The sequence below is a fragment of the Cnephaeus nilssonii genome (assembly GCF_951640355.1).
Source record: "Cnephaeus nilssonii genome assembly, chromosome: 17".
NCBI classification, from domain to species: Eukaryota; Metazoa; Chordata; class Mammalia; order Chiroptera; family Vespertilionidae; genus Cnephaeus; species Cnephaeus nilssonii.
This window is the reverse complement of record NC_137088.1, coordinates 35580163-35602429: the sequence shown is the minus strand read 5'-3', so window position 1 is coordinate 35602429 and position 22267 is coordinate 35580163. Positions and strand designations below refer to the sequence as shown.

The window sequence follows — 22267 nt, the reverse complement described above, 5'->3', positions numbered from 1 at the left end:
TCCCAGCCCCGTCAGCAGTTTTTCATTTCTGGCTCAGGGCTTGATCCTCCTGTCCCCATGGGACAGACTTTCTCCCCACCTCCTGTGTCCCTCCTCACAGCCTTAGAGACCCATTCAGCCTCTGGTGGGAAGATGGAAACCAGGAGCCCCTCCTCAGGTGCACTGTCCTGAAGCCGCCTGAGACCTGCACCTCCCCAAACATACCTTGTTCTCTCCATTCTTCCCTCTCCCAGCGTAGTAGCTGCTCACAGCAGCCTGTTCTCCACTGCTTCCCTCCTGTGCCTTCTTTAAGAAGAGACCGCCCAGCCCTAGCTGGTTTGGCTCAGTGGATAGAACGTCAGCCTGCGGACTGAAGGGTCCCAGGTTCGATTCTGGTCAAGGGCACATGCCCGGGCTGTGGGCTCGATCCCCATTAGGGGGCGTGCAGGAGGCAGCCAATCAATGATTCTCTCTCATCATTGATGTTTCTCTCTCTCTCCCTCTACCTTCTTCTCTGAAATAAAAAATGTATTTTTTTAAAATAAAAAGACTGCCTGGGCACCCCCTTCCAGGACATCCTGTCCCTGTATCTTTGTATTTCAAGTATTAGCTGAGTTCTTGGTGCCTGAGCACCAATCAGCACTTCCCTGAGTGTGTTGGCCTGTCCTTTTCTCTGGATCTAGGTTCAGAAGCATGAGGCTATTTTATTCAGACCTCCCTCTTTATCAGTTGCAGTCCAGAACATCTTTGAAGGGGAAGCAGAGGACTCCTGAAGTTGGTGTGCAAACCGCATGTACACATAGGCCCTGACCTTGCCTCCCCCCGACCCCCCAATGAGCCTTTGATCAGCTGTGTAGGCTGTAGGCAGACAGGGGCATCCACCACAGGGGTAGAAGCCCTCCATCCTGCCAGCAACATAAAGCATTTCCTTTCTCCTTTTTCTCCCCTCACCATTGGCAGTCCAGTGTGCTTTGTATAGTCATTGTTTGCATCTTACCAGCTGCCTCAGCCACCACTGTTTCTTTCTAATAAAATGTTACCCTTGTTCCTGAAACCCCTGGAGCAGTGGGGTCATGGGAAAGGGCATGCAGGGCCCCTGAATGGCCCTTGTGGGGTTGGGGATGGGAAAGGGTGATGATAACTTCTCCCCCAGAAGACTCTAGAGCTGGAAGTTGCCCCAGAAACAGAGGCCAGGCTAGAGGAGGTAGTGAGTGTTTGGGTACAAGGGCAGACAGCAGGTGGGCGTGTTTCAAAGGGGAGATACCAAAGTGGTAGTGTAGAAGAAGGGGGAGTACAGACCCCTGAGCATGGAAGGGGGAGGAAGGAATCGTTTCATCTTCTCTGGAGGGGGGTGAACAGCCTGTGAACATAATGGGAGCCAGAGCCCTGGCTGCTGGGCACGAACAGCAAGACACTCGATGTCCCCAGGGGAGCCCTTACCATCTGCTCTGGCCTTCCTTGTGCGGACTCTGTACCCTCTTGTTTGTCCCCTATGGGCATCATCTGCTCACACAGCAGGCTTTGGCAGTTCACACCAGCACCCTTGGCCATGGGACAGAAGCATCTTGAAATTTTTGGACCCCCTGGATACTCAGCACTGTCTTACTGTCCCTCTGGGTTCTGGACTTACTGTCAGAGAGGGCAGGGTTGTTCCCAAGTTGTTTCAGGTGTCCGTGGTGGGATAGGAGCTCCAGGCAGGAATCTGGGAACTGGGAAGTCAGAACCTGGGTCTTTATCCAGTGGTATCTCCCGTGCCCCTCTCTATCACAGGCACATGATGCATGGGTAGTCCCGAGTCCAGCATAGTCACAGGTTAGCTTGCAAGGCCACCATCTAGACCAGTGATGGTGAACCTCTGACACGCGTGTCAGTGCCATTTCTGATGACAGCGGCCGCTGAGGCGGCTGCATGCCAAGGATGAAACATTTATGTTATTTAAACTATAAATATCGCGAAATAATGTTTTTTCCTCGAAGTGACACACCACCCGAGTTATGCTCAGTTTTTTGGCGAAGTTTGACACACCAAGCTCAAAAGGTTGCCCATCACTGATTCTAGACAGATCCCAAGCTGCTAAATATAGTGCATCCTTTCTGACTAGCACCAAACCTGCCCTGGGGCATCTTGGGGTCAAGAAGCAAAAATTATCTACCACTCTGCATTCCTATGACCTGATGGTGGGGCCCAGGAATGAGAATAAGGCATCATGGTCTGGGGCTAAGGCCAACTGCCCCCTTATCCCATAGACTCCCACCAAGAGAGAACCATAGCCCTGCCACAGTGTCCTTTTGGGCCTTGGAGGCCAAGGGTGTGACTTGCCAGAGGCCCCAGAAACCAACTGTAATGAGGGACCTTTTCTTTACTGTTTGAGTCTCAGGTATTACGTTCACACCAAAAATTCCCCTTTCTTTTTCTCTACTGTGGAATCATGTCCAAAGCAGATGGTTCTGAGTCACTCTCCATTCAGAAGTTATGTATTGGGTCCTGGCTGGGTGGCTCAGTTGGTTGGAGCATCGTCCCATATACCAAAAGGTTGCAGGTTTGATTCCCGGTCAGGGCAAACACCTAGGTTGTGGGTTCGATCCCCAGTCAGAGCACGTATAGGTACAGGAGGCAACCAATTGATATTTCTCACAATGATGTTTCTTCTCTCTCTCTCAATAAAATAACATATCCTTGAGAGAAGATTTAAAAGAAAAATAGCTATGAGCCAGGCCCTGCCCTCCCGTGGCTCATGGTCCCCTGGGGAGTCAGGCAGATGCATAAATGAAAATGTGGTAACAAATTGCAGTAGGTTCTCTGGAGGAACCAAATGGGTTGAGCCAGAGAATGTGGCTGTTTTAGATGGGTGATCTGGGAAGACAACGAGAGCTGCATACAGCCAGCTTGTGGTGCGCAGTCCTGGGGAGGGGTCTCCCCATGCCAAAGGAAAGTGTGTGTGGAGCCCTGAGGAAGGGGAGAGCCTGCGACCTTGGACAGCTGGAAGCTGGTGAGCGAGACTTGTGAGAGGGCAGCTTGGAGAGGTCACGGGGACTAGTATGGATTGCACTCCTCCTGTTTACCAGGGAAAGCATAGAAGGCTCTAATACCGGGCACGGCACTATGGGATTGTTTTCTGAGAAAACCAGTGTGATGCTGTGTGGAGTGTGGGTGGGAACAGCACCAGAGGCCTGGTGAGCAGCCAGGGGCCAGTGATGCCAGAGGACAGATCCTGTTCCCTTGGAGCCTGCACAGTGCCCCTGGAAACCGCCCTGCCTCCTCCTGGGGGTCCCAGCGGTGTCTCCACCCAGCAGAGAGATCATACCTGTAAGGACCCAGCAAGGAGGTGTGGGGAGCAGGAGAAGTCTAGATATTTCCATTTTTTAAATTAAATTCAGAAATGCCAAAACCGGGTTTCAGAAACTGGTAATTTGAAATGTTTACATTTAACAAATGAACACTTTTAACACACACACAAATATAATTGTGCCATTCACAGGATAATTACAGTGTTTATAAAATAAAAACCTTAGTCCATGGCGTGCTCCAGGCACTGTGGTCCAGAAATGGGACACAAGTTTGAAATTGGATGACAAACGGCTCTGCTCCAGTGTGTCTGACTCCTTTGCAGAGTGGAAAGTGAAACCGTGAGGCCCTCTCAGGGTGTGCGGGTTAGCCACACGTTCTCCCTGGCCCTTGTGATGAGCTCCGATGGTTAGAAAGTCCTCCTGCATTCGAGTTGTGGGCCCAGTCACTGCTGCGAGGCCAGGGTTGGTTCAGGCCCTGACCATGGATGGAGTCAGCCCCCCCGCTGGCCCAGAGCAGCAAGGCCTCCTGCCGGTCTGAGCCCACAGCCCGAGCCTCCAGGGCAGGAACGTAGGACCAGCCACTGAACGGGGTCAGAGGACAGAGGTGGGAACCCAGGAGCTGGTACAGGACAGAGGCTGGTCTGGTCTGTCACCCACCTGAGTTTGCCCGTGGTTCCTGTGTGTGCCATGGGCCCTGGGGCCACTTATTGGGTGTCAGCATGACAGTGTCAGTCCAGGAAGCAGACTTCAGACTGTCCTTCACTGTTTTCTTAAGAAGGAATAATGTTTAACAAGAAGGAAGTGGTGAGATAAAGTGGAAAAAGCCTCTCCTCTGCCCCTTACCAGCTCTTTAAGGTCTCAACAGTTTCATAATTTCCTCTGAGCTTGAGTGGCCTGCTTTATACAATGGGGGCAGTCACAGCAGTATCCTCAGCCCGCTGAGAGGACTGCATGCAGGCAGGTGTTTGCCCAATAATATCCCATTGTATGGATAGACTGCATTTCCCATTCACCTGTTGGTGGACATTTGGGTTGTTTCCACGTTTTGACTGAAGAATTATGCTATGCACATTCATGTACAAGTTCTTATGTGGATGTAGGTTTTCATGTCTTTTGCGTATACACACACCCAGGAGTGGAATCACTGGGCCATATGATACTCTGTGTCTAACTTGTTGATGAACTTCCATCTGTTTTCAAAGTGGCTGCACCATTTTACATTTCCAACAGCAATGTATACAGGTTCCAGTTTCTCCAGATTATCACCAACACTTATTATCTGACTTTTTAATTATAACCTTCATAATGGTTCAAAGTGCTGTCTCCTTGTGGTTTTGATGTGCATGTTCCTGGTGCCTAATGATGTTCAAGTATCCATGTCTATGTCTTTGTGCTTCTTAGTCATTTTTTTAAATTTCTATTTTAATAAATCTTTATTGTTCAGATTATTACAGGTGTTCCTCTCTTTTTCCCCCCCATAGCTACCCTCCACCTGATTCCCCACCCCACCCCATGCCCTTACCCCCCGCCACTGTCTTCATCCATAGGTGTAAGATTTTTGTTCAATCTCTTCCCGCACCCCTCAGAGTCCCTTCCCCCTAAGAATTGTTAGTCCACTCCCTTTCTATGTCCCTGATTCTATTATATTCACCAGTCCATTCTGTTCTTCAGATTTTTTATTCACTTGATTTTTAGATTCACTTGTTGATAGATACGTATTTGATGTCTTTTTGTTGTTCATAATTTTTACCTTTACCTTTTTCTTCTTCCTCTTCTTAAAGAATACCCGTCAGCATTTCATGTAATCCTGGTTTGGTAGTGATGAACTCCTTTAGCTTTTTCTTGTCTGTGAAGCTCTTTGTCTGACCTTCAATTCTGAATGATAGCTTTGCTGGGTAGAGTAATCTTGGTTGTAGGTTCTTGCTGTTCATCACTTTGAATATTTCTTGCCACTCCCTTCTGGCCTGCATAGTTTCTGTTGAGAAATCAGCTGACAGTCATATGGGTACTCCCTTGTAAGTAACTAGCTGTTTTTCTCTTGCTGTTTCGAAGATTCTCTCTTTGTCTTTTGCCCTTGGCATTTTAATTATGATGTGTCTTGGTGTGGTCCTCTTTGGATTCCTCTTGTTTGGGGTTCTGTGCGCTTTCTGAACTTGTAAGTCTATTTCTTTCACCAGGTAGGGAAAGTTTTCTGACATTATTTCTTTCAATAGGCCTTCAATATCCTGCTCTCTCTCTTCTTCTGGCACCCCAAAAATTCAGATGTTGGTGTGCTTAAAGCCGTCCCAGAGGCTCCTTACACTATCCTCACACTTTTGGATTCTTCTTTCTTTCCGCCTCTCTGGTTGGATGTTTTTTGATTCCTCATATTCCAGATCTTTGGTTTGGTTCTTGGGGTACGTTGATCTACAGTTGAGTTTCTGTATATTCTTTATTTCAGACAATGTATGCTTAATTTCTGACTAGTCCTTTTCCATTTTTTTGGCATTCTCATTAAGGTCCTTGAAGGTCTCACTAAGTTCCTCGGAGGTCTCTTCAAGTTTCTCAAAGGTTTTTAGAAGATTCTTGAGTAACCTTATAAATGTGGTTCTGAACACTGTGTCGTCCAGTAGTTTACTTTCCTCTATGTCTCCCATTCGTGACATGCTTCTGTGTCTTCGCATTTTGGCTGCCTCCCTGTGTTGATGGAGTGGCTTGGTGTGGTAGGTGACCTATAGGGGCCAGTAGCTCAGCTTCCCCAATCACCCAAGGTGGTCGCTCTTAGTACACCCCTTTGTGGGCTGAGTGCAAAGTCTTGGTGTAGTTAAGTCTTGATTGCTGTTGGTACGCTGGGAGGAATTGTCCTCCAGGCCAGTTCGCTGTGGGGACCCACTGTGTTTATAACTGCTGCTCTGGAGACACGCTTCTGGTGCAGGATTTGTTTCAGTGGGGCTTTGGTGTTCTCTGAGTCCGCCTCCTGAATGTGTCACTTATGGATGTGAGGAGTTGAAATCTGTGTCTCACACTGACCACTAGGATCACTGGCTTCTGTATCTCCAATGGGTGCAGGTCAGCTACTGTCTGAGGCTACTCTGCAGGAGCTACAGGAGAATACCAGTCCTCTCCTCCCTGCTTGGGATTTGGAGATTTTGGAGCTGTCTGAACTGCTTGCTAGGTTAAGCGGCATTCCATTCATATGCAAAAGCCGCTGCTTGGGGCTTGGGTGAGTTTGTAGGTTGTGCGGGGCGAGGTCTCAGGACGTCACTAGGCTAGGGCGTGGCAAGCAGCACTGGCTGGCAGCCAGCCTTCCCGCATCTCCGACCGCGAGTCTCGTGCTGCTGCGCGGGGGGGGGGGGGGGGGGGGGGGGGCAACAATTATTCCTCCGCACAGCTCTGCAAGCAAGCCACCCTCACTTTCTGACCCGGTGGCAAACAGTCCAGAGACAGAGAAGCATCAAGGATGTTTCTCCCCGTAGGAATTTGGGTCCCGCGTGTTTCCCCTTCGGGTTTAAGGAAGAAACGCCCGCTGCCCGCTGGGATCCGCCACTGCGCGCGCCCCGGTACCTCAGCTTTTCAGCGTTTGTGTCCTGACTGCTCCTCTCTGTCTGTCTAGTTGTGTGGCTTTCATTCAGGCAGCCCTCCCGTGGTTCTGGGTGATAGAAGTTTTGTCTTTTAGTTGTAGTCTTGAAATTGTTGTGCACGGCTGCTGATTAGGTGTTTACCTATGCCGCCATCTTGGGTTCTCTCGCTTCTTAGTCATTTATATGTCTTTTGTGAGAAATGTCTATTCAGCTCCTCTGCCCATTTTTAATTGGGTTATTTGCTTTTTATTATTGACTTGTGAATGGTCTAAATACAAGTCTCTTATCAGATATGATTGGCAAATATTTTCTCTCACTCAGAATGGTCTTATCACTTTAATAGTGTTCTTGAAGCTGTTCTTAAAAAACAAAAACACAACATTTTTTATTTTGATGAAGTCTAATTATTTTGTTGCTGTGCTTTGGGTTATTTTTCTTGATTTAATTTTTAAATATGTGAAACACTTCCTTGATTCTAAAGTTAAAAGGTATGCTCAGATAGTCTCATGCCCTTTCCACCCACTCCCTATACGTAGTCATTCCTGCATTATTTGTGCAAAAGTTAAAGAGAATTTTAAAATATTCTTACTTTCTCTTCTCACACAACACATGCATTTTTCTTTCTTTCACTAAGTAAATGCTGGAAACTGCCTCATATCAGTTCATTGAGCTCTTTCCCACTGTTTTAGGGCCACAGTGGTCCATGGTGTGGTGTGCAGTGAATGGTTTAATTAGCTGGTTCCAACATGCGTTGTTTCCTGTCTTTTCCTATAACAAGTCATGCAGCAACGATGTCCTTCCATATTTGTGGAGGTGTATCTTTAGACAGACTCCTGACAGTGAGCTTGCTGGGTTAACAGTTAAGACATGCACTGAGTGGCCAGATTATGATCTCTGAACGCATAATAATCTGGCCACTCAGTGTATATCCTATATAATAAAAGGCTAATATCCAAATTGTCCCCTCGACCAGGAGTTCGACCAGCAGGTAGGCCGGCCAACCGCCCATGTCCCCTCCCCCTGGCCAGGCTGGCCGGACTCCACCCATGCACGAATTCATGCACCCGGTCTCTAAAAAAAAAAATATATATATACACACACACACACACACACACACACACACACACACACACATATATATATACACATACACACACACACACATACATACACTGAGTGGCCAGATTATTATGCGTTCAGAGATCATAATAATCTGGCCACTCAGTGTAAGTAATTCTGTTGGATATACTAGTAGCCAAAGTTGCCATATCATTTATGTCCCACCAGCATCATAGGGGACTGCTGTTTTCCATAGGTTCACAAACAGAATGTGTTGTCAAGTGTTAGGAACTTTGCCAGTTTGATAGGTAAGGAAATGTTCTCTCTCTGTAACTTTTTAAAAAATCAACTCTATTAAGGTATAATTTACATGCAATAAAATGCAGTCATTTAAAATGTATAGTTTGGTGAATTGTGACAAATGATCTACTTTCTGTCACCATAGACTAGTTTTGTCCCTGCTAGAATTCCATATACAGTCAAACCTCGGTTCTCTGAGGCCACAAAGGAGCGAATGTGCCATTATGAGTCAGTTTACCTCTAAACCTCGCCTTGTTAACATCTCAGGAAATTGTGCTGTAAATATTTTTGTAGGTTATTTTGTTTTGTTTTGTTTTTGTTGCTGGTAAAATGGATTATTAGCACAATTTTAAAATATAAAGAGGCCATCAAGAGTGCTGATGTTGCTAAGAATATGAAAGAAATAATGATCACGGGCAATTGAAGAGGTAGAAAAATTGTTCATTTGGATAAACAAAAAGCAGTTAGCCTAGCCTGTGACAGCATTTCAACACTTTGGAGGCAGTGATATGTGAAAAATCGAAGATGCTGCATACTGACCTCTTGTAAGACACCCCTGGAACAAGTGTTGAAAGTGATTCATTTAAGGCCTGTTTTTCAAAAATCAATTTATTGGTCTTTCTCTTCTTGATTTTTAAGAGCTATTTGTATATAAGGGAGGTTATTAGCCTTTTACGGTATGTTACAATGTTTTCTCCCAGTGAGTTTGTCTTTTTAGCTTTGCTATTAGACATGTACTGTATATAAGAAAGGTTAACACAGGGAATCATTTGGGGGTCTGGAATGAATTAATTCAATTTACATTATTTCTAATGGGGAAAAAATGATACAGTTTTTAAAAAAATCACTTCTCGAACAGCCTTCCAGAAAAAATTAAGTTCCAGAACCAAGGTTCCACTGTAAATGGATCCATACAGTATTTTGTCTTTTGTGGTGAGCTTCTCAGCATAAGGATTCTGAGATGAGTACACATGGCTGCATCCATTAGTGGTTTGTTCCTTTGATGGTGAGTAGTATCCACTGCATGGATATCCCATAATTTTTCTGCCTGTTGATGGACATTTAGGTCTTCTAGTTTGTGCCTATCATGAATAAAGCTGCTATGACCATTCGTGCACAAGTCGTCTTGCGGATATGGGTATTTTCCTTTCTTTGGGGTAAATAGGAATGAAATGGCTGGGTCATATGGTAAGGGTATGTTTAACTTTATAAGTCTCAGGCCTTTCTCCCTAGGGGTTATTCAGTTAACATTCCCACTAACAGCAGTGTGTGAGTGCCCAGCCTTTTTCATTTTGGCCATTCTACAAGGTGGAGTGTGCTGTCTCTGTGATTTAGATTTGCATTCCATCCCCTCCCCCCAGGACAAAGGATGCTAAACATATTTTTAGGTTCTTATTGGCCACTGTAGTTCCTCTTGTGTGAAGTGTCTATTCAGACCTTCTGTCCATTAAAAAAAAAAATCAGGTTGTCTCTTTTATTAAGCTACTGGTGTCCTGGTGCACAGATTCGTGCACACTGAAAGGAAATTAATTAGAAGAAATATCTTAATATTGCTATTCACGTCTTGATAATGAAAAGAAAATAGGATTCTACCAAGTCTCCCATCTACCTACTCCAGGACTTCTGTGAGGGTCAAATGAGATGAGGCATGGGAAAACACTTCACAGACATTTGGTTACAATGTAAAGTGTTTGCACCTGGCTATAAAGCAAGTCGTGTTCCTGGGCTAAAGAAACTCCAAGGAGGCTAGTCGCTAGGGAGAGGAAGCTGGGTGTTGCGACGTGATGTCATTACCTGGCATGCCCATAGCGACCGTTTCCAGGCTGGGCTGGGCTGGGCTGGGCTGGGCTGGGCTGTGGGCAGTATTTTGCGCCATGGGGTCTGTTGGCTGCGATATGGTGGGGTGTTGCTCCAGGGTAATGGTGGGGCCTGTGTCCCACTTGGGGGAAGCCAAGTGTTGGTTTGTCGGCACCAGGTCCGTGGTACCATTTATTTTTAAATGGCCAATGCCTGTCATGGCAGCTCCTGCATTGAGTGTCTGCCCCCTGGTGGTCAGTGTGTGTTATAGCTACCGTTGGATGGACGGACACTTAGCCCTTTATATATTAAACTAAGTTTTTTCATATATTTTGGATAAAAAATCTTTTTATATACAGTATGGATATTTTCTCCTAGTCTGTGGTTTACTTTTTCATTTTTATAGTATTGTCTTTCAGAGACCAGTTTTGATTTTTGTGAAGTCCCAGTCGAATTTTCTGGTATTTTTTTGTGTGTCCTAAGGAATTTTAACGTATCTCTTATTCGGATTAAGGTTGAACATCCTTTCTTAAGTTTAAGGGCCATCTGCCTATATTTTTTTTCTGTGAACTGTTGATGTCTTTGGCCTGCTTTTCAAAAATCATTTTATTGGGCTTTCTGTTACTGATTTTTAAGAGCTACTTGTATATTAGGGACATTAGCCTTTTATGGTATGTTACAGTATTTTCTCCCAGTGAGTTTCTCTTTTAGGCTTTGCTTATAGTGTTTTCTTCATGCAAAATTGCACATGTATATTTTTACACAGTCCAATATATCTGGTTTTATTGCTTTTAGATTTTAGGTTATGTGCTTCCCACTCCCAGGCTATAAAGGAATTCACCTATGTGTTGCATCTAATATTTGTATGATTTTACTTTTTATATTTAGATCAATGTTCCATTTGGAGTTTGTTCTGATGTTCAGTATAAGCATAGAATAAGTTTTATCATTTTGCAAATAATATTTACTTATCCCCATATCATCTATTAAAAAGTCCATTTTTTCTAATGATTTGAGGTCACATTCCCCAGACCTTTATCATTAAAATATTAAATTTCCATAATGTAGATGGACATTCTATTGTTTCTGGAGTTATTTTGTTCCATTGGCCCAACTATCTGCTCATGCTGACACAATCCTCTTAATTACAGACTTCATGACATAAAACATATGGTAGGGGAACCTCCCCATTGCTCTTCTTTTCAAGGTTTTCCTAAATATTCTTGCTTATTTTTTCTCACATAAACTTTAGAACTTGCTTCTCTAGTTCCAGAAAAGATACTTTGATTTTTGAAATTGATCTTGTATTAAATTTAGATATTAACTTGGGAAAAGTTGACATTTTGATTGATGTTGAGTCTTCCTATGCATAAACAGGGGGTAGTTTTTTGTTCACTTTTCATAATCTTGTGAGGCTGTTATAAAGGAATTCACCTATGAAACTGTTTTTGAAGAGTTGGTTTTTGTTTTGTTTTTTTCATATATATGCTGTATATTTCATGTTAGGTCTATTCCCTAGTAGTTTATCTTTTTCATGGCTCTTATAATGAATGGCTTCTTCTCTTTCATTACATTCCTAACTGGATGTTTTTTCTATAATTTGTGGTTAATTCATTAAGACGACACTCACTGGGCCCTTACTCCGCCAGGTGCTAGGTGGATTTAGTAGGGAGCAGACAGATCTCAGTCCCCACCTTTTTCTCCCTCAACTTCATTGAGGAATAACTGATAAAAATTATATATATGTAGATTGTACAATGTGAAGATTTAATATACATTATGAAATGATTATCTACATTGTGAAATGATTCTCACAATCAAGTTAACACATCCCTCACCTCACTTTTTTTAAATTTTATTTAAGCATAGTTGGCATAAAATATCGTATTAGTTATACTGATTTCAGGTGTATATCGTAATTTTACATTTCTGTATGTGATCACCCTACTAATTCTAGTAATCACCTGCCACAATAAATATTTATCACAATATTACTGACTATAATCCCCGTCACCTATCCCCTCTGACACCCTTTCCTTTTGTTTCTATAAGTCTGTATGTTTCGTTTTATAAGTGAAACCATATGGTATTTGTCCTTCTCTGACTTATTTCACTTAGTACAATACCCTTTAGGTACATCCATGTTGCTGCAAATGGCAAGACTTCATTCCTTTTTTTATTGCTGTATAATATTCCATCACACACACACACACACACTCACTAGAGGCCCAATGCATGAAATTTGTGCAAGAGTAGGCCTTTCCCTGGCTGCCAGCACCAGCTTCCCTCGCAGCTCTGGCTTTGTCCGGAAGGACATCCAGTGTAATTAGCATATTATGCTTTATTATTATAGATATAACATCTGTGTGTTTTTTAATCCAGGCTCTGGCCCTGTTTTATTTATTTTTATTGATTTTAGAGAGTAAGAGAGATAGAAACCTCAATTATGAGAATCATTGATTGGCTGCCTCCTGCATGCCCCTACTGGGGATCGAGCCTGCAACCCAGGCATGTGCCCTTGACTGGAATCGAACCCATGACCCTTCAGTCTGCAGGCTGATGCTCTTATCCACTGAGCCAAACCAGCTAGGGCTATATCACATCTTTATCCATTCATCTATTGACGGACACTTATGTTGCTTCCATATATTGGCTATCCTATCTAATAAAAGTAATATGCAAATTGACTGTCACTCCAAGACACAAGATGGCCACCCCATGTGGTCAAAGATGGCTGCCCACATGTGGACACAAGATGGCCTGCAGGGGAGGGCAGTTGTGGGCAGTTAGGGGTGACCAGGCCAGCAGAGGAGGGCAGTTGCGGGAGGGGGGGGGACCAGGCCTGCAGTGGAGGGCAGTTAGGGGCGACCAGACTGGCAAAGGAGGGCAGTTAGGGGTGACCAGGATGGCAGGGGAGGGCAGTTAGGGGCAATTGGATCAGCCGGGGAGCAGTTAGGTGTCGATCAGGCTGGCAGGGGAATGGTTAGGGGCAATCAGGCAGAGGCAGGCAAGCGGTTGGGAGCCAGCAGTCCTGGATTGTGAGAGGGATGTCCCAGATTGGAGAGGGTGCAGGCTGTGCTGAGGGACACCCCCTGCTCCACGAATTTCAGGCACTGGGCCTCTAGTTGTAAATAATGCTGCAGTGAACACAGGGATGCATATATCTTTTCAAATTAGTGTTTATTTTCTTTGGATAAATACCCACAAGTGGGATTGCTGGGTCATCTGATAGGCCTATTTTTAGTTTTCTGAGGACTCTACATGTTGTTTTCCATAATGGCCACACCAATTTTCAGTCTCCACATTCATGACATTATTTGATTTTTTTGGTAATAGCTTTTCTGACATGTGTGAGGTGGTATATCTCGTCGTTTTGATTTGCATTTCCCTGATGATTAGTGATATTGAGCATCTTTTCATGTCTTTTGGTCATCTGTCTGTTTTCTTTGGAGAAATGTTTTTTTCGTGTCCACTGCTCATATTTTTATCAGATTGTTGTTTTGTTGTTAGTTACACGAGTTTATTAATATATTTTGGTTATTAACCCCTTATCAGTTATATATTTTCCCATTCAGTAGGATATCTACCTAGTTACTTTGGTGTGTGTGGTAGGAACTCTAAGATCTACTCTCTTAGCAAATGTGAAGTATACAATACAGTGTTAACTGTAGTCCCCATGCTGTACATTAGATTTCCACAACTAATCCCTCTTGTAACTGCAAATTTGTGCCCTTTGACCAACATCTCCCCACTCACCTACTCTCTGGTTCTGAGTTCGGTTCTTTTAGATTCCATATGTAAGTGAGATCATACAGTATTTGTCAAGGCTGAAGTTTCTAGAAACTTAAAATCAAGGCTGCTACTGCCTTCCGAGCCCAGCCCATAGGAAAAGGACTGGCTGCCCTAGTGGTGAAACCCATTGTAGGCCCAGGGAACTCATTCTGCAAAATACCCGAGCAGTTATGTAAAAACCCATCTTCCCCCCCTTCTGTAAAGCCCCACCCCTACACAGCCTGGGCCTCCCAGAGGCAGGGCTGGGTGCCAAGGACCCTTCTTCACAGCTGCGATCCAATACAATGAATGGCAGCTCCTGCTTTCCCATACAGCCCTGCCCTGGGTCCCCAGAGTCCTGTGAGCAACCTCACCTGCCCATCTGCAGAGGGCATTGCTCATTGATATGGACTCTGCCCAGCCCTGGCTGGTGGCTTCCCAGGAGGCTGGGCGAGAGGTCATAGAAGGTCAAGGCCCCCTCCTCCATGCAGCCTATTCCAGTCCTGCAGGCAGTCCAGGCAGCCCTTTTTGTTCACATAACCTTCTCCCACACACCTATGCCCCCAGCTCTGCAGCTTACTTGCTGTATGATCCTAGGCAAGGTGCCTTACCTCTCTTGAGCTTGTTTCCATCTGCACCTCACAGACTATTGTGAGGAGTGAAGGAAGGACTATTGCAACCGGTCTGCATAGCTTGTGGCACAGGGAGAGGCTCCATAAATGTGTGTTTATTGAATGACATAAAGAATGAATTCCCCTGGTGAACCCTTTGGTGGCAAGTTTGCCTGCTCAGATGGTCAGACCTATAGGATCCTAAGTGCAGCACCCCGCCTCCTACCAATGAGTCCCACCCCAGGAGGCAGGTCCAAGAGTCTTCAAGCCATACTGAGGATGAGCTGGGCCCAGAGAAGGGCAAGGCCTATCTGGCCACACTCAGGTTGCTGGGCCCCAGACCCAACTCCTCCACATCCCGACCCTGCTCCTGCAGGCATCTGGATGTTGGCATTGCAGCCTCATCCCAGTGTCCTTGGACAGTAAGACATGTGTAAAGATAGGGGATGTGAGAGGCACATCGACTAGCTCTCAGCCGGGCTGCTGGATCCTCCAGAGAGAGGAAATTTCCTTCTCTATTTACTTTCCACATCCTTGCCTTTGAAAGCCAAGCTGGTGTTGATATTTACCTTGGCCGGGCCTCCCCGTCTCCCTGGGCCAGCCTCATGTAAACACGATGTTCCTTCTCTTGGTTCAGCTAACGTTGAGGTGGCCTTTTGCAACCAGTTCTAGGAATTCTGAAAGTCTGAAGGCGTAAGTTCAGGGACCAGCCCCCTAGGGAGTCCAGGCTACGAGGAGCCCAGGGACCTCTGTGCTGGCCCGTGGGCCAGGCCTTCCCCCACCTTTTCTCATTTCTTTGGGCATCCTGTTTTCCCCATGTTCACATCTCGCCCCACCCCAGGTCAGACTCAGGCTCTCCAAGGACACACACTAAGGGGCAGGCAGGATCTGGCTGTCTCCACTGTCCTGCCCCAAGCGCCCACTGGGGCTGGTGGGGAAAAGGCTGACTCTTTAAGGGGCAGCCAGTTCTTTAGCGTTTGTCTGGGCCTGTGGTTTTCAGTCCAGTTGGCACCTGGACCACAGGGTGCGAGCCTGCAGAGGTAGGAAGTGTGTGCACAGCCCGAATCCTACCCTCAGGGAGCTTACCTTCCAGAGAGCAGTGGACAGAAAGAAGGCAGCCATTAAGGAGACAAGATGATCTGGCTCATGGTCAGGGCCACAGAAACAGGAGTGAGTGGGGACTGCCTGGGGCAGGGATGGCAGCTCTGCAGGAGATGCTGAGGAGGCGTCTGCACTCCCCGGGGCCAAATCTCAGCTTGCTCTTCCCCCCAGCTCGGCCACTGGTTCAGTTACCAGAGATCTCTTAGGCAACTGACTTCACTTCTCTGAGACGTGGTTTCATTACACAAGAAACAGAGGTGTCAATCTCTTAGTGACAAAGGAGTTGAGGCACACGGCATGTCACCTGCAAGTGGGAGCCATTGTCCCTTTAGCTTGACAGCTGACACAACTACACAGCTCTGAGCATCTGAACACTCTGCTGACTGTCTCCCCTTCTCCATGCAGATCTGGGACATGAGTGACGATGAGACCGTCTGACAGCCCACCCTCAGTGGCCAACTGCTGCCTGCTGGGGAGCTCACAGTGGCCAGAGCAGGACTGCCGCCTACGACCGGTGACTATGGGCCCTGCATCCCCCCACCTTTCGTTCCTTCCTCTCCGTACCTTGAGGACTGGGGCCTTCCCTTCGCTGCCCAGGAGCTTCTGGCGTTCTTCGTTTGATTCATGACCCTGCCAGTTCTGAGCTAAATAATAACCTTGGCATTGCCATCAACCTGGGGCGAGGCTCCCTCCACGAGCAGTTCTTTTTTCTCGTCCGTGTTTGTTAGGCTCCCTAGGATCCTTTCCACCTTGGCCCCCATGGGGTGGCAATGAGGACAGGCAGAGAGTTGCCCTAACAAAGACTAAATAAATGGTCTCCTTCTTCTAGAGTCCACTGTGGCGCTGCACTGCAAACCCCGTCCCTACCACCCTCCCCCACCCCGGGGTCCTTGGTGGTGCCCGCTGTGTATCTGCCTCAGTCTGTGGCCAGATGTCCAGCAGGCGGTGAGAGTTCAGATGGGTTCTGCCTGATCTTTTATCCTGAGTCTGCACACCTGTGGCACCCAGAGTGGGTGTGGAAACTTCTCATCCTTGTGGTCTCATCTTTAATCTCGGGCCTGGAACCAAAGTCAAAATGCAGTCTGAAACTGACTCTCTAGGAAGAGGAGGATTTCTGGAGGTTAGGTTTTCAGTGATGATTCTCAGTTAAAATTCAAGTTTTCTAGCCTATGTGGGGCATAAACAGGGGCACCTCTGTAGACAGGTGCAGTGTTGCTAAGCACCCCGACCCTCCCTGGGCCTCACAGCAAAGTCCTGATACTCCAGGACCAAGGTCACACGTACAGTCCGTGGTTTAAGAGCACTTTATTATTGTTCTTAAGGCTACTTTTAAGTACAAAAAAAAGATGGCCTGCCAAACCTTTTTTTTTCTTCTTCTTCTTCCAGGAAAAACAGGCCACAGAGAATGGTATATTACAGATTTACAAACATGGAGAGAACTGTCAGAACGCACTGCGGATGGCGTGGCTCTGTGAAGACCCTCACCGTGCTCCTCCTGCAGCCGGGGAGTGTGTCCCTTCCCAATGAAATGTTTGGTTTCCTGCTTTCCCGTCTGCTGAGGCCCCTCCGGGTACTGCCTATCCCAGATAGGCCAGTGCACAGGGACCCAGCTGCCACACCACTGTCCCTCCCGAGCGGACGGCTGTGCGAGGAGCCGTTCTTCACAGAGCCCGCCGGCAGTGGGCGGTTTCCTGTGGCGATGCTCAGTAGCCTGTAGCAGTAACAAACTAGTGGCTATTAAGGCAGATGCAGTGTTCTCATAGAATAACTGTGTTCCTGCACTTTTACAGACAAATCTACGACAAAAAAAAGATCAACTTTTTTTTTCCGAACAAAAAATTATGAATGATTACAATAGGAAAGGGAAAAATTAAATAGCTACATATCATTAACAAATTAATTGTTCTTCAAAAAATACCTACAAATTTCTCTGTACATTCTTTACGCACAGCGTAATGATGGTCTTAAAGTTACCTATATAAAAAAAGTGTTCTCAACAGTTTTTCCTACAGAAAATACAGGGGCCTGGATGCGAAAGCCTGGAAGCCCAGTTAAGTGGGAGTGAAATGTGTGCAGGGGCGAGAGGACAGGGCTTTCCCTTCGCCTTTTCAAAGGCCTGCAGCCACCCTGTGACCACAGCAAGAGCCAATCCTCCGACCTTTTCACCCGGTGCCAGTTTTCAAAGTGGACCAGCTCACCTGTAATTTTCTCATGCTGAAAACCAGCCTGGAGGGCTCCTGGGAGTCCACAATGCCTTGCAGGTGAGGTGGTCATGCCAGCATCACCTGGCCGGGTGACTTCTTAAACCCTCCAGTGAGCGAGGCTGGAATGTAGCCCGGTGGAGGGGCAGGGGGATAGACACATGCGTTTACTGAAAAGAGGAGCAGCTGTTGAACATCCACAGCTGTGTCTGTCATGCTTTCTTCTTCATCTAATTTCTAGTTAGTAGCTATTACTATAGCAAACGATAATAAATGCAGTAATAACTGTATAAAGTCAGAGGAATGTATACTGCCTTGGCCCCAGCGTACGAGGAAGCACACAAAATAGCATATCACAGATTGTCAGTAATCTGCTGTTTAGCCAAGAGGGTTAAAGGGGGCAGTTTCTGCACAGAAGAAAGTTGGAAGACACTACTCCCAACCCCCCTGGGAGCTAGTAATAAGCAGACAGGGATGCAAAAAATAAATGATGCTGTCAGCCTGCAGCAAAAACTCCAGCATCCTACACCACGGCTGACCAGCGACTCGACTGCCCGTCCCAGGGCCTGCCAGGGGCCACATGACCCTACTACTAGGGAGTAACGTGAATATCAAATACAAATCTTAGAGTACAACTGTACCAGCAGTAAGTATATCTAGGACTGTAACTGACAAAAATAAACTAATTCTGAACAGAAGCTAGTATTAAGGTTTGTGTTTACTGTCTATACAATTAATAGAAACCAGCTATTTTTCTCCTTTAAAACATGCATCATGTTTAAAGCACTATGGAACCCCAGCTCTAGCCTAACAAACTGCAGTGTTTAGAAAAAGTAAAATGCCCGTGATTGGTGGAGTCTGCAGTCCAGTTGCAAGCACCTGAAATCTAGAGAGAAAGACCTATAACCGGTATGAGACTTCCCCTTCCAAAGCTGTCTAGTCTAAATTTAAAAAAACAAAAATACAAATGGTCAGAAATGTCATCCTTAAACCCTTTGTTTTCAGCAGTTTGCCCTCAGAGTACTAGCATCTCACATAAAGTTGTCAAGCAGGCAACTCTAGTCCTCCTCCAATAGTGCAAATCAGACACAAGAGTCCTCTGTTCTCTTCAAGTAGACGCACACACACGTGAGCTGGACCGAACAAGCCACGGAAGCTAAGCCACACACACCCGGCCTCAAGAAGCACATGGAAAAGCACAAAGCATTTGGGTCACCAATGTCATGGCTTGTGACTGAGAAAGTGCGCGCCATGGAGTCCCGACCCTGTCGGGCAGCAGACCTGCATCAGAGGTTTCTTTGGTAACTGAGGCAGGAAGTTAGGATGCTACATGAGACAGATGTTCCACACGCCGTTCCTACTATCACGTTTGAGGGCCCTGGCGTACGAATACCAAGCAAGCACAAAAACAGAACAAAATTCCCGACATGGTTTTTGCAAATAAACCATCCCTTCCCTTCCCCCCACCCCACTCCCATGAATTTTTTTTTCCTGTTTTTTTTTTTTTTAAGAACTGACTGTTCAAAGCTCAGGCAAACCATGCAGATCGACGTCTTGCTGGAGGACGGTGCTCTCTTCAGGAGACCACAGAGGGGGAGTGACTGTGGCTGACCATGTGGGCAGAGGGGCTGGCGGGCTGGCCCCTGCGCGAGGCCGACTCGGGGCTGCTGGATGCGCCGTCCTTGGCCGCCTTGATCTGAAGCCACGTGTCTCCCAGGGCTTTGGCAAAGTGGTCGTCCACGGAGCCCGTGATGGACACCGAGTTGGGAGCCGGCTCAGGCTCCTTGTAGTTCTTGCCCAAGCTCCTGCGGAAATGCTCCTCCACCACGGGGTCACAGGTGGTGGCGGCGGCTGTGGGGGAGCAGGACAGCAGTCAGGGCTGGGATCTGGGGCCCATCTCCACCAGCTTAGCTGGGCATTGGGGCACACGTCTCTGAACCTGTAACCTGGCGTTACGCCTGCCGCTCAGGGCTAGCTACTCGTTCAGAGAGAGAATGTGGCAGTAGGGGATGGCAGAGCCTATTTTTACCCCAACTAGAGAGAGAGCCTGCAGGTCAGGGCCAATGTGTGTCTTCCCTCCTTCCCACCCACGCCAGGCACAATGCCAGGAGCGTATGTGCTCCAAAAATCCCACTTTTCCCATCTCAACTAGAAATCAGCTCCAGGACACCCGGAGGTTCCCGTCTACAGCATGAGATGGGAGGAAGCAAACCCCACATGAGGGCGTGTTGACTGAGGAAGCTGAGCCCCCCTGGCCCCCCCACCCCAGGGACACTTACAGCTCGGGGCCCTCCGGTAGCTGGCCGGTCCGGCCACGCAGCCGCTGTGCGCGATCGGACAGTGGGAGAGGTTGCAGTTGCGGGCACTGGCGGAGGCGCAGGTGATCACTGAAGGCCGGTTCTGGGGAGAGAAGGGGGCTGGTGTCAGCTCGGCCTTGGGAACACAGAAGCGGTTCTGCTTCCCCAGCCCAAGCCCCCAGTCCTTCGACACCTGTCACAGTTCAGGCAGAGCGCATCCCTCCCACCCCACAGCTGGGCCCTTGACCTGCCTGAGAGCCAAGTGCCACCACCCCGGCACCCAAATCCCCCCTCTGTCCACCCCAGCTCCTGCATACGGGCCTCACCAGCACCGTCCACCATTCTGCTGAGAGCCCCTCCTGACTGAAGGCAAACCTAAGTCCAGCCCGTCTGCAGCCTCCTCCTCCAAAAGGGGAGTCAGTGCAGACAGCAGCGAACCAGAGGGAGGGAGTCTCCAAGGGTGCGTGAGGGGCCTCCAGTGCTCCTGCGGTTGAGGAACCCATGTTGAGGCTCTTGGAGCAGCGAGCGGCCCTGCCTGCTCAGTATGTGCCACTCTTCCCCAGAGGCTCTCTGAATGGTCCCTGTGCCTTTCACACACTTGGTTTCTGCTTAGGCCAAAGTCAGCTCAAGTGGGTTTTTATTCGGACCACACAAATGGAGACAAATGCAGGAAACACACACGCGTAGATGAATTACATGCATGTCACCCCTCCCCCAATCCGCTGCGTTAATGCTTTCCTTCCCCAGGACAGCCACGCTGCCTGGCAAACCACTCCTCCTCTAAAACCCGGCTCAAATACCATCACTATCACCCCACCCCACCCCGATTCAGCAAGTAAAGCTGCCCTTCCAGGTGCACCCGTATGACACCAACACCTGCCTCCTCCTCTAGACCACGCACACTTCAGAGCGGGGACCACAGCGAGTTTCTGGATCCCCAGGCTGTGGTGCAGGACCTGGGGCAGAAACCGTCTGAACCGTACCGCGCTTCTTAGGTTCCACCCGTTAGCCCTGAGGACAAGACACACGAAGATGTGCACTGGGTTCCAAGACAACCAGTGAGGAACTGGTTGAAGGGTCACCCCAAAAGGCCCAATGATGAGAGCAGTGTCGACAGAGGGGATCGGGCTCGTCCACCCAGCTTCCCTTTCAGGAGTCCACCAGCAGCCAGTACACAGATCCACATCAAACCTTCCCACTGGGAATGAACAAGGCTGACGAGGTGGGAATATGCAAAGTGACGACGACTCCAGAACTAGACTTAGATCAGAGGGGTCGTCCAAGAGCAAAGAGATTTAGAAATGTCAGGTGTTTCCTTGGACCCCTTTTCTGTGCCTGCCTGCCTACAGTCCCAACCCGCCCCCACCCCCGATATATAAAACACCTGAATTTTGCACTCTCCTAAGATGGATTTAAGAATTAGTTCTCCCATCTTCTTGTATTAGGTCTTCTCGAGCAATAAACATTTCCTTGCTCAAAAAAAAAAAAAAGAGGACAAAAACATGTTCTGGGATAAAGATTTGGATCTACTAGGAACTGGGATTAAAATAAGGGCCTGGGTTTGGGTCTAGCAAGAAATTACACCCCAGATGGGGCAAGACATGGCTGAGCTGCAGCATGTGAGGGGAGAATTTAGCATTTTTATTAAGAGCATGACTCCTCAGCAATAGGGATGGAACCACCAGTCACATGTGGGGCAAAAAAGGCCCAGGTGAGAGCGTGGTTCTGAGGCCAGGCAGACCTGGGCGAGAGGCACTCCTCCGGCAGGGCCTGCAGCAGGTGCTTCCTCCACTCCCACTGTTCCTGTGGGAAACCGGACCAGCAGCACGAGGGGCTGGAGGACCCACCTCCTGGGATGAAGGGTGTGGAGCCCTGCTCGCCAGGTGCTGCTCGGACCGCACCTGGAGGACAGCCTGCAGCCGGAGCCCACCTCTCGAAGGGTCTGTTTAATCCCTGAGCCCATGGTCGCTCCCCTTCCCTCTCGGGAATGTGCCCTCCATCTACAGGTAGGGCTAAGGCAGGTTCGTAAGTGGCCTTGCCTGTTGGCCAGGTTGGAAATCTGATCCAGGCTGGAGGCCAGCTTTTAAGCCTGACTCATAAGAGATTCAAGTTGATCTCAGGGCTGTGGGCAGCCACGCTGGGCTGGCCATGTGCGTCTCTCAGAGGAGAGGATGCAGAGACCCAGACAGGCACGGGGCCAGGGGAGGAAGGGGAGTCCTGTGTCCTCTCCTGCCCTCCCAGGCAAGGGCCAGCCCTTCCTTCCTCAGCCTGGCTGTACCCATGACCCTCCCAGGAAAACTCCCT

General features: G+C 47.8%; 2 protein-coding genes across 11 annotated transcripts in view; one reads left to right on the top strand and one right to left on the bottom strand.

Moving 5' to 3' along the window:
- ATG7 (autophagy related 7) overlaps positions 1-16605 on the top strand; it is a 254822-nt gene extending 238217 nt beyond the window's left edge. For all 6 annotated transcript variants that reach the window (XM_079795433.1, XM_079795434.1, XM_079795435.1 and 3 more), the window contains one exon: positions 15871-16605. In XM_079795433.1, the coding sequence (XP_079651559.1) occupies positions 15871-15903 (33 nt within the window). In that variant the 3' untranslated portion in view covers positions 15904-16605. The remainder of the gene's footprint in view (positions 1-15870) is intronic.
- Positions 16606-16751: 146 nt separating this feature from the next.
- VGLL4 (vestigial like family member 4) overlaps positions 16752-22267 on the bottom strand; it is a 148431-nt gene continuing 142915 nt past the window's right edge. For all 5 annotated transcript variants that reach the window (XM_079795443.1, XM_079795441.1, XM_079795442.1 and 2 more), the window contains 2 exons: positions 19946-20066; positions 16752-19517 (listed from right to left, as the gene is read on the bottom strand). In XM_079795443.1, the coding sequence (XP_079651569.1) occupies positions 19243-19517; positions 19946-20066 (396 nt within the window). In that variant the 3' untranslated portion in view covers positions 16752-19242. The remainder of the gene's footprint in view (positions 19518-19945; positions 20067-22267) is intronic.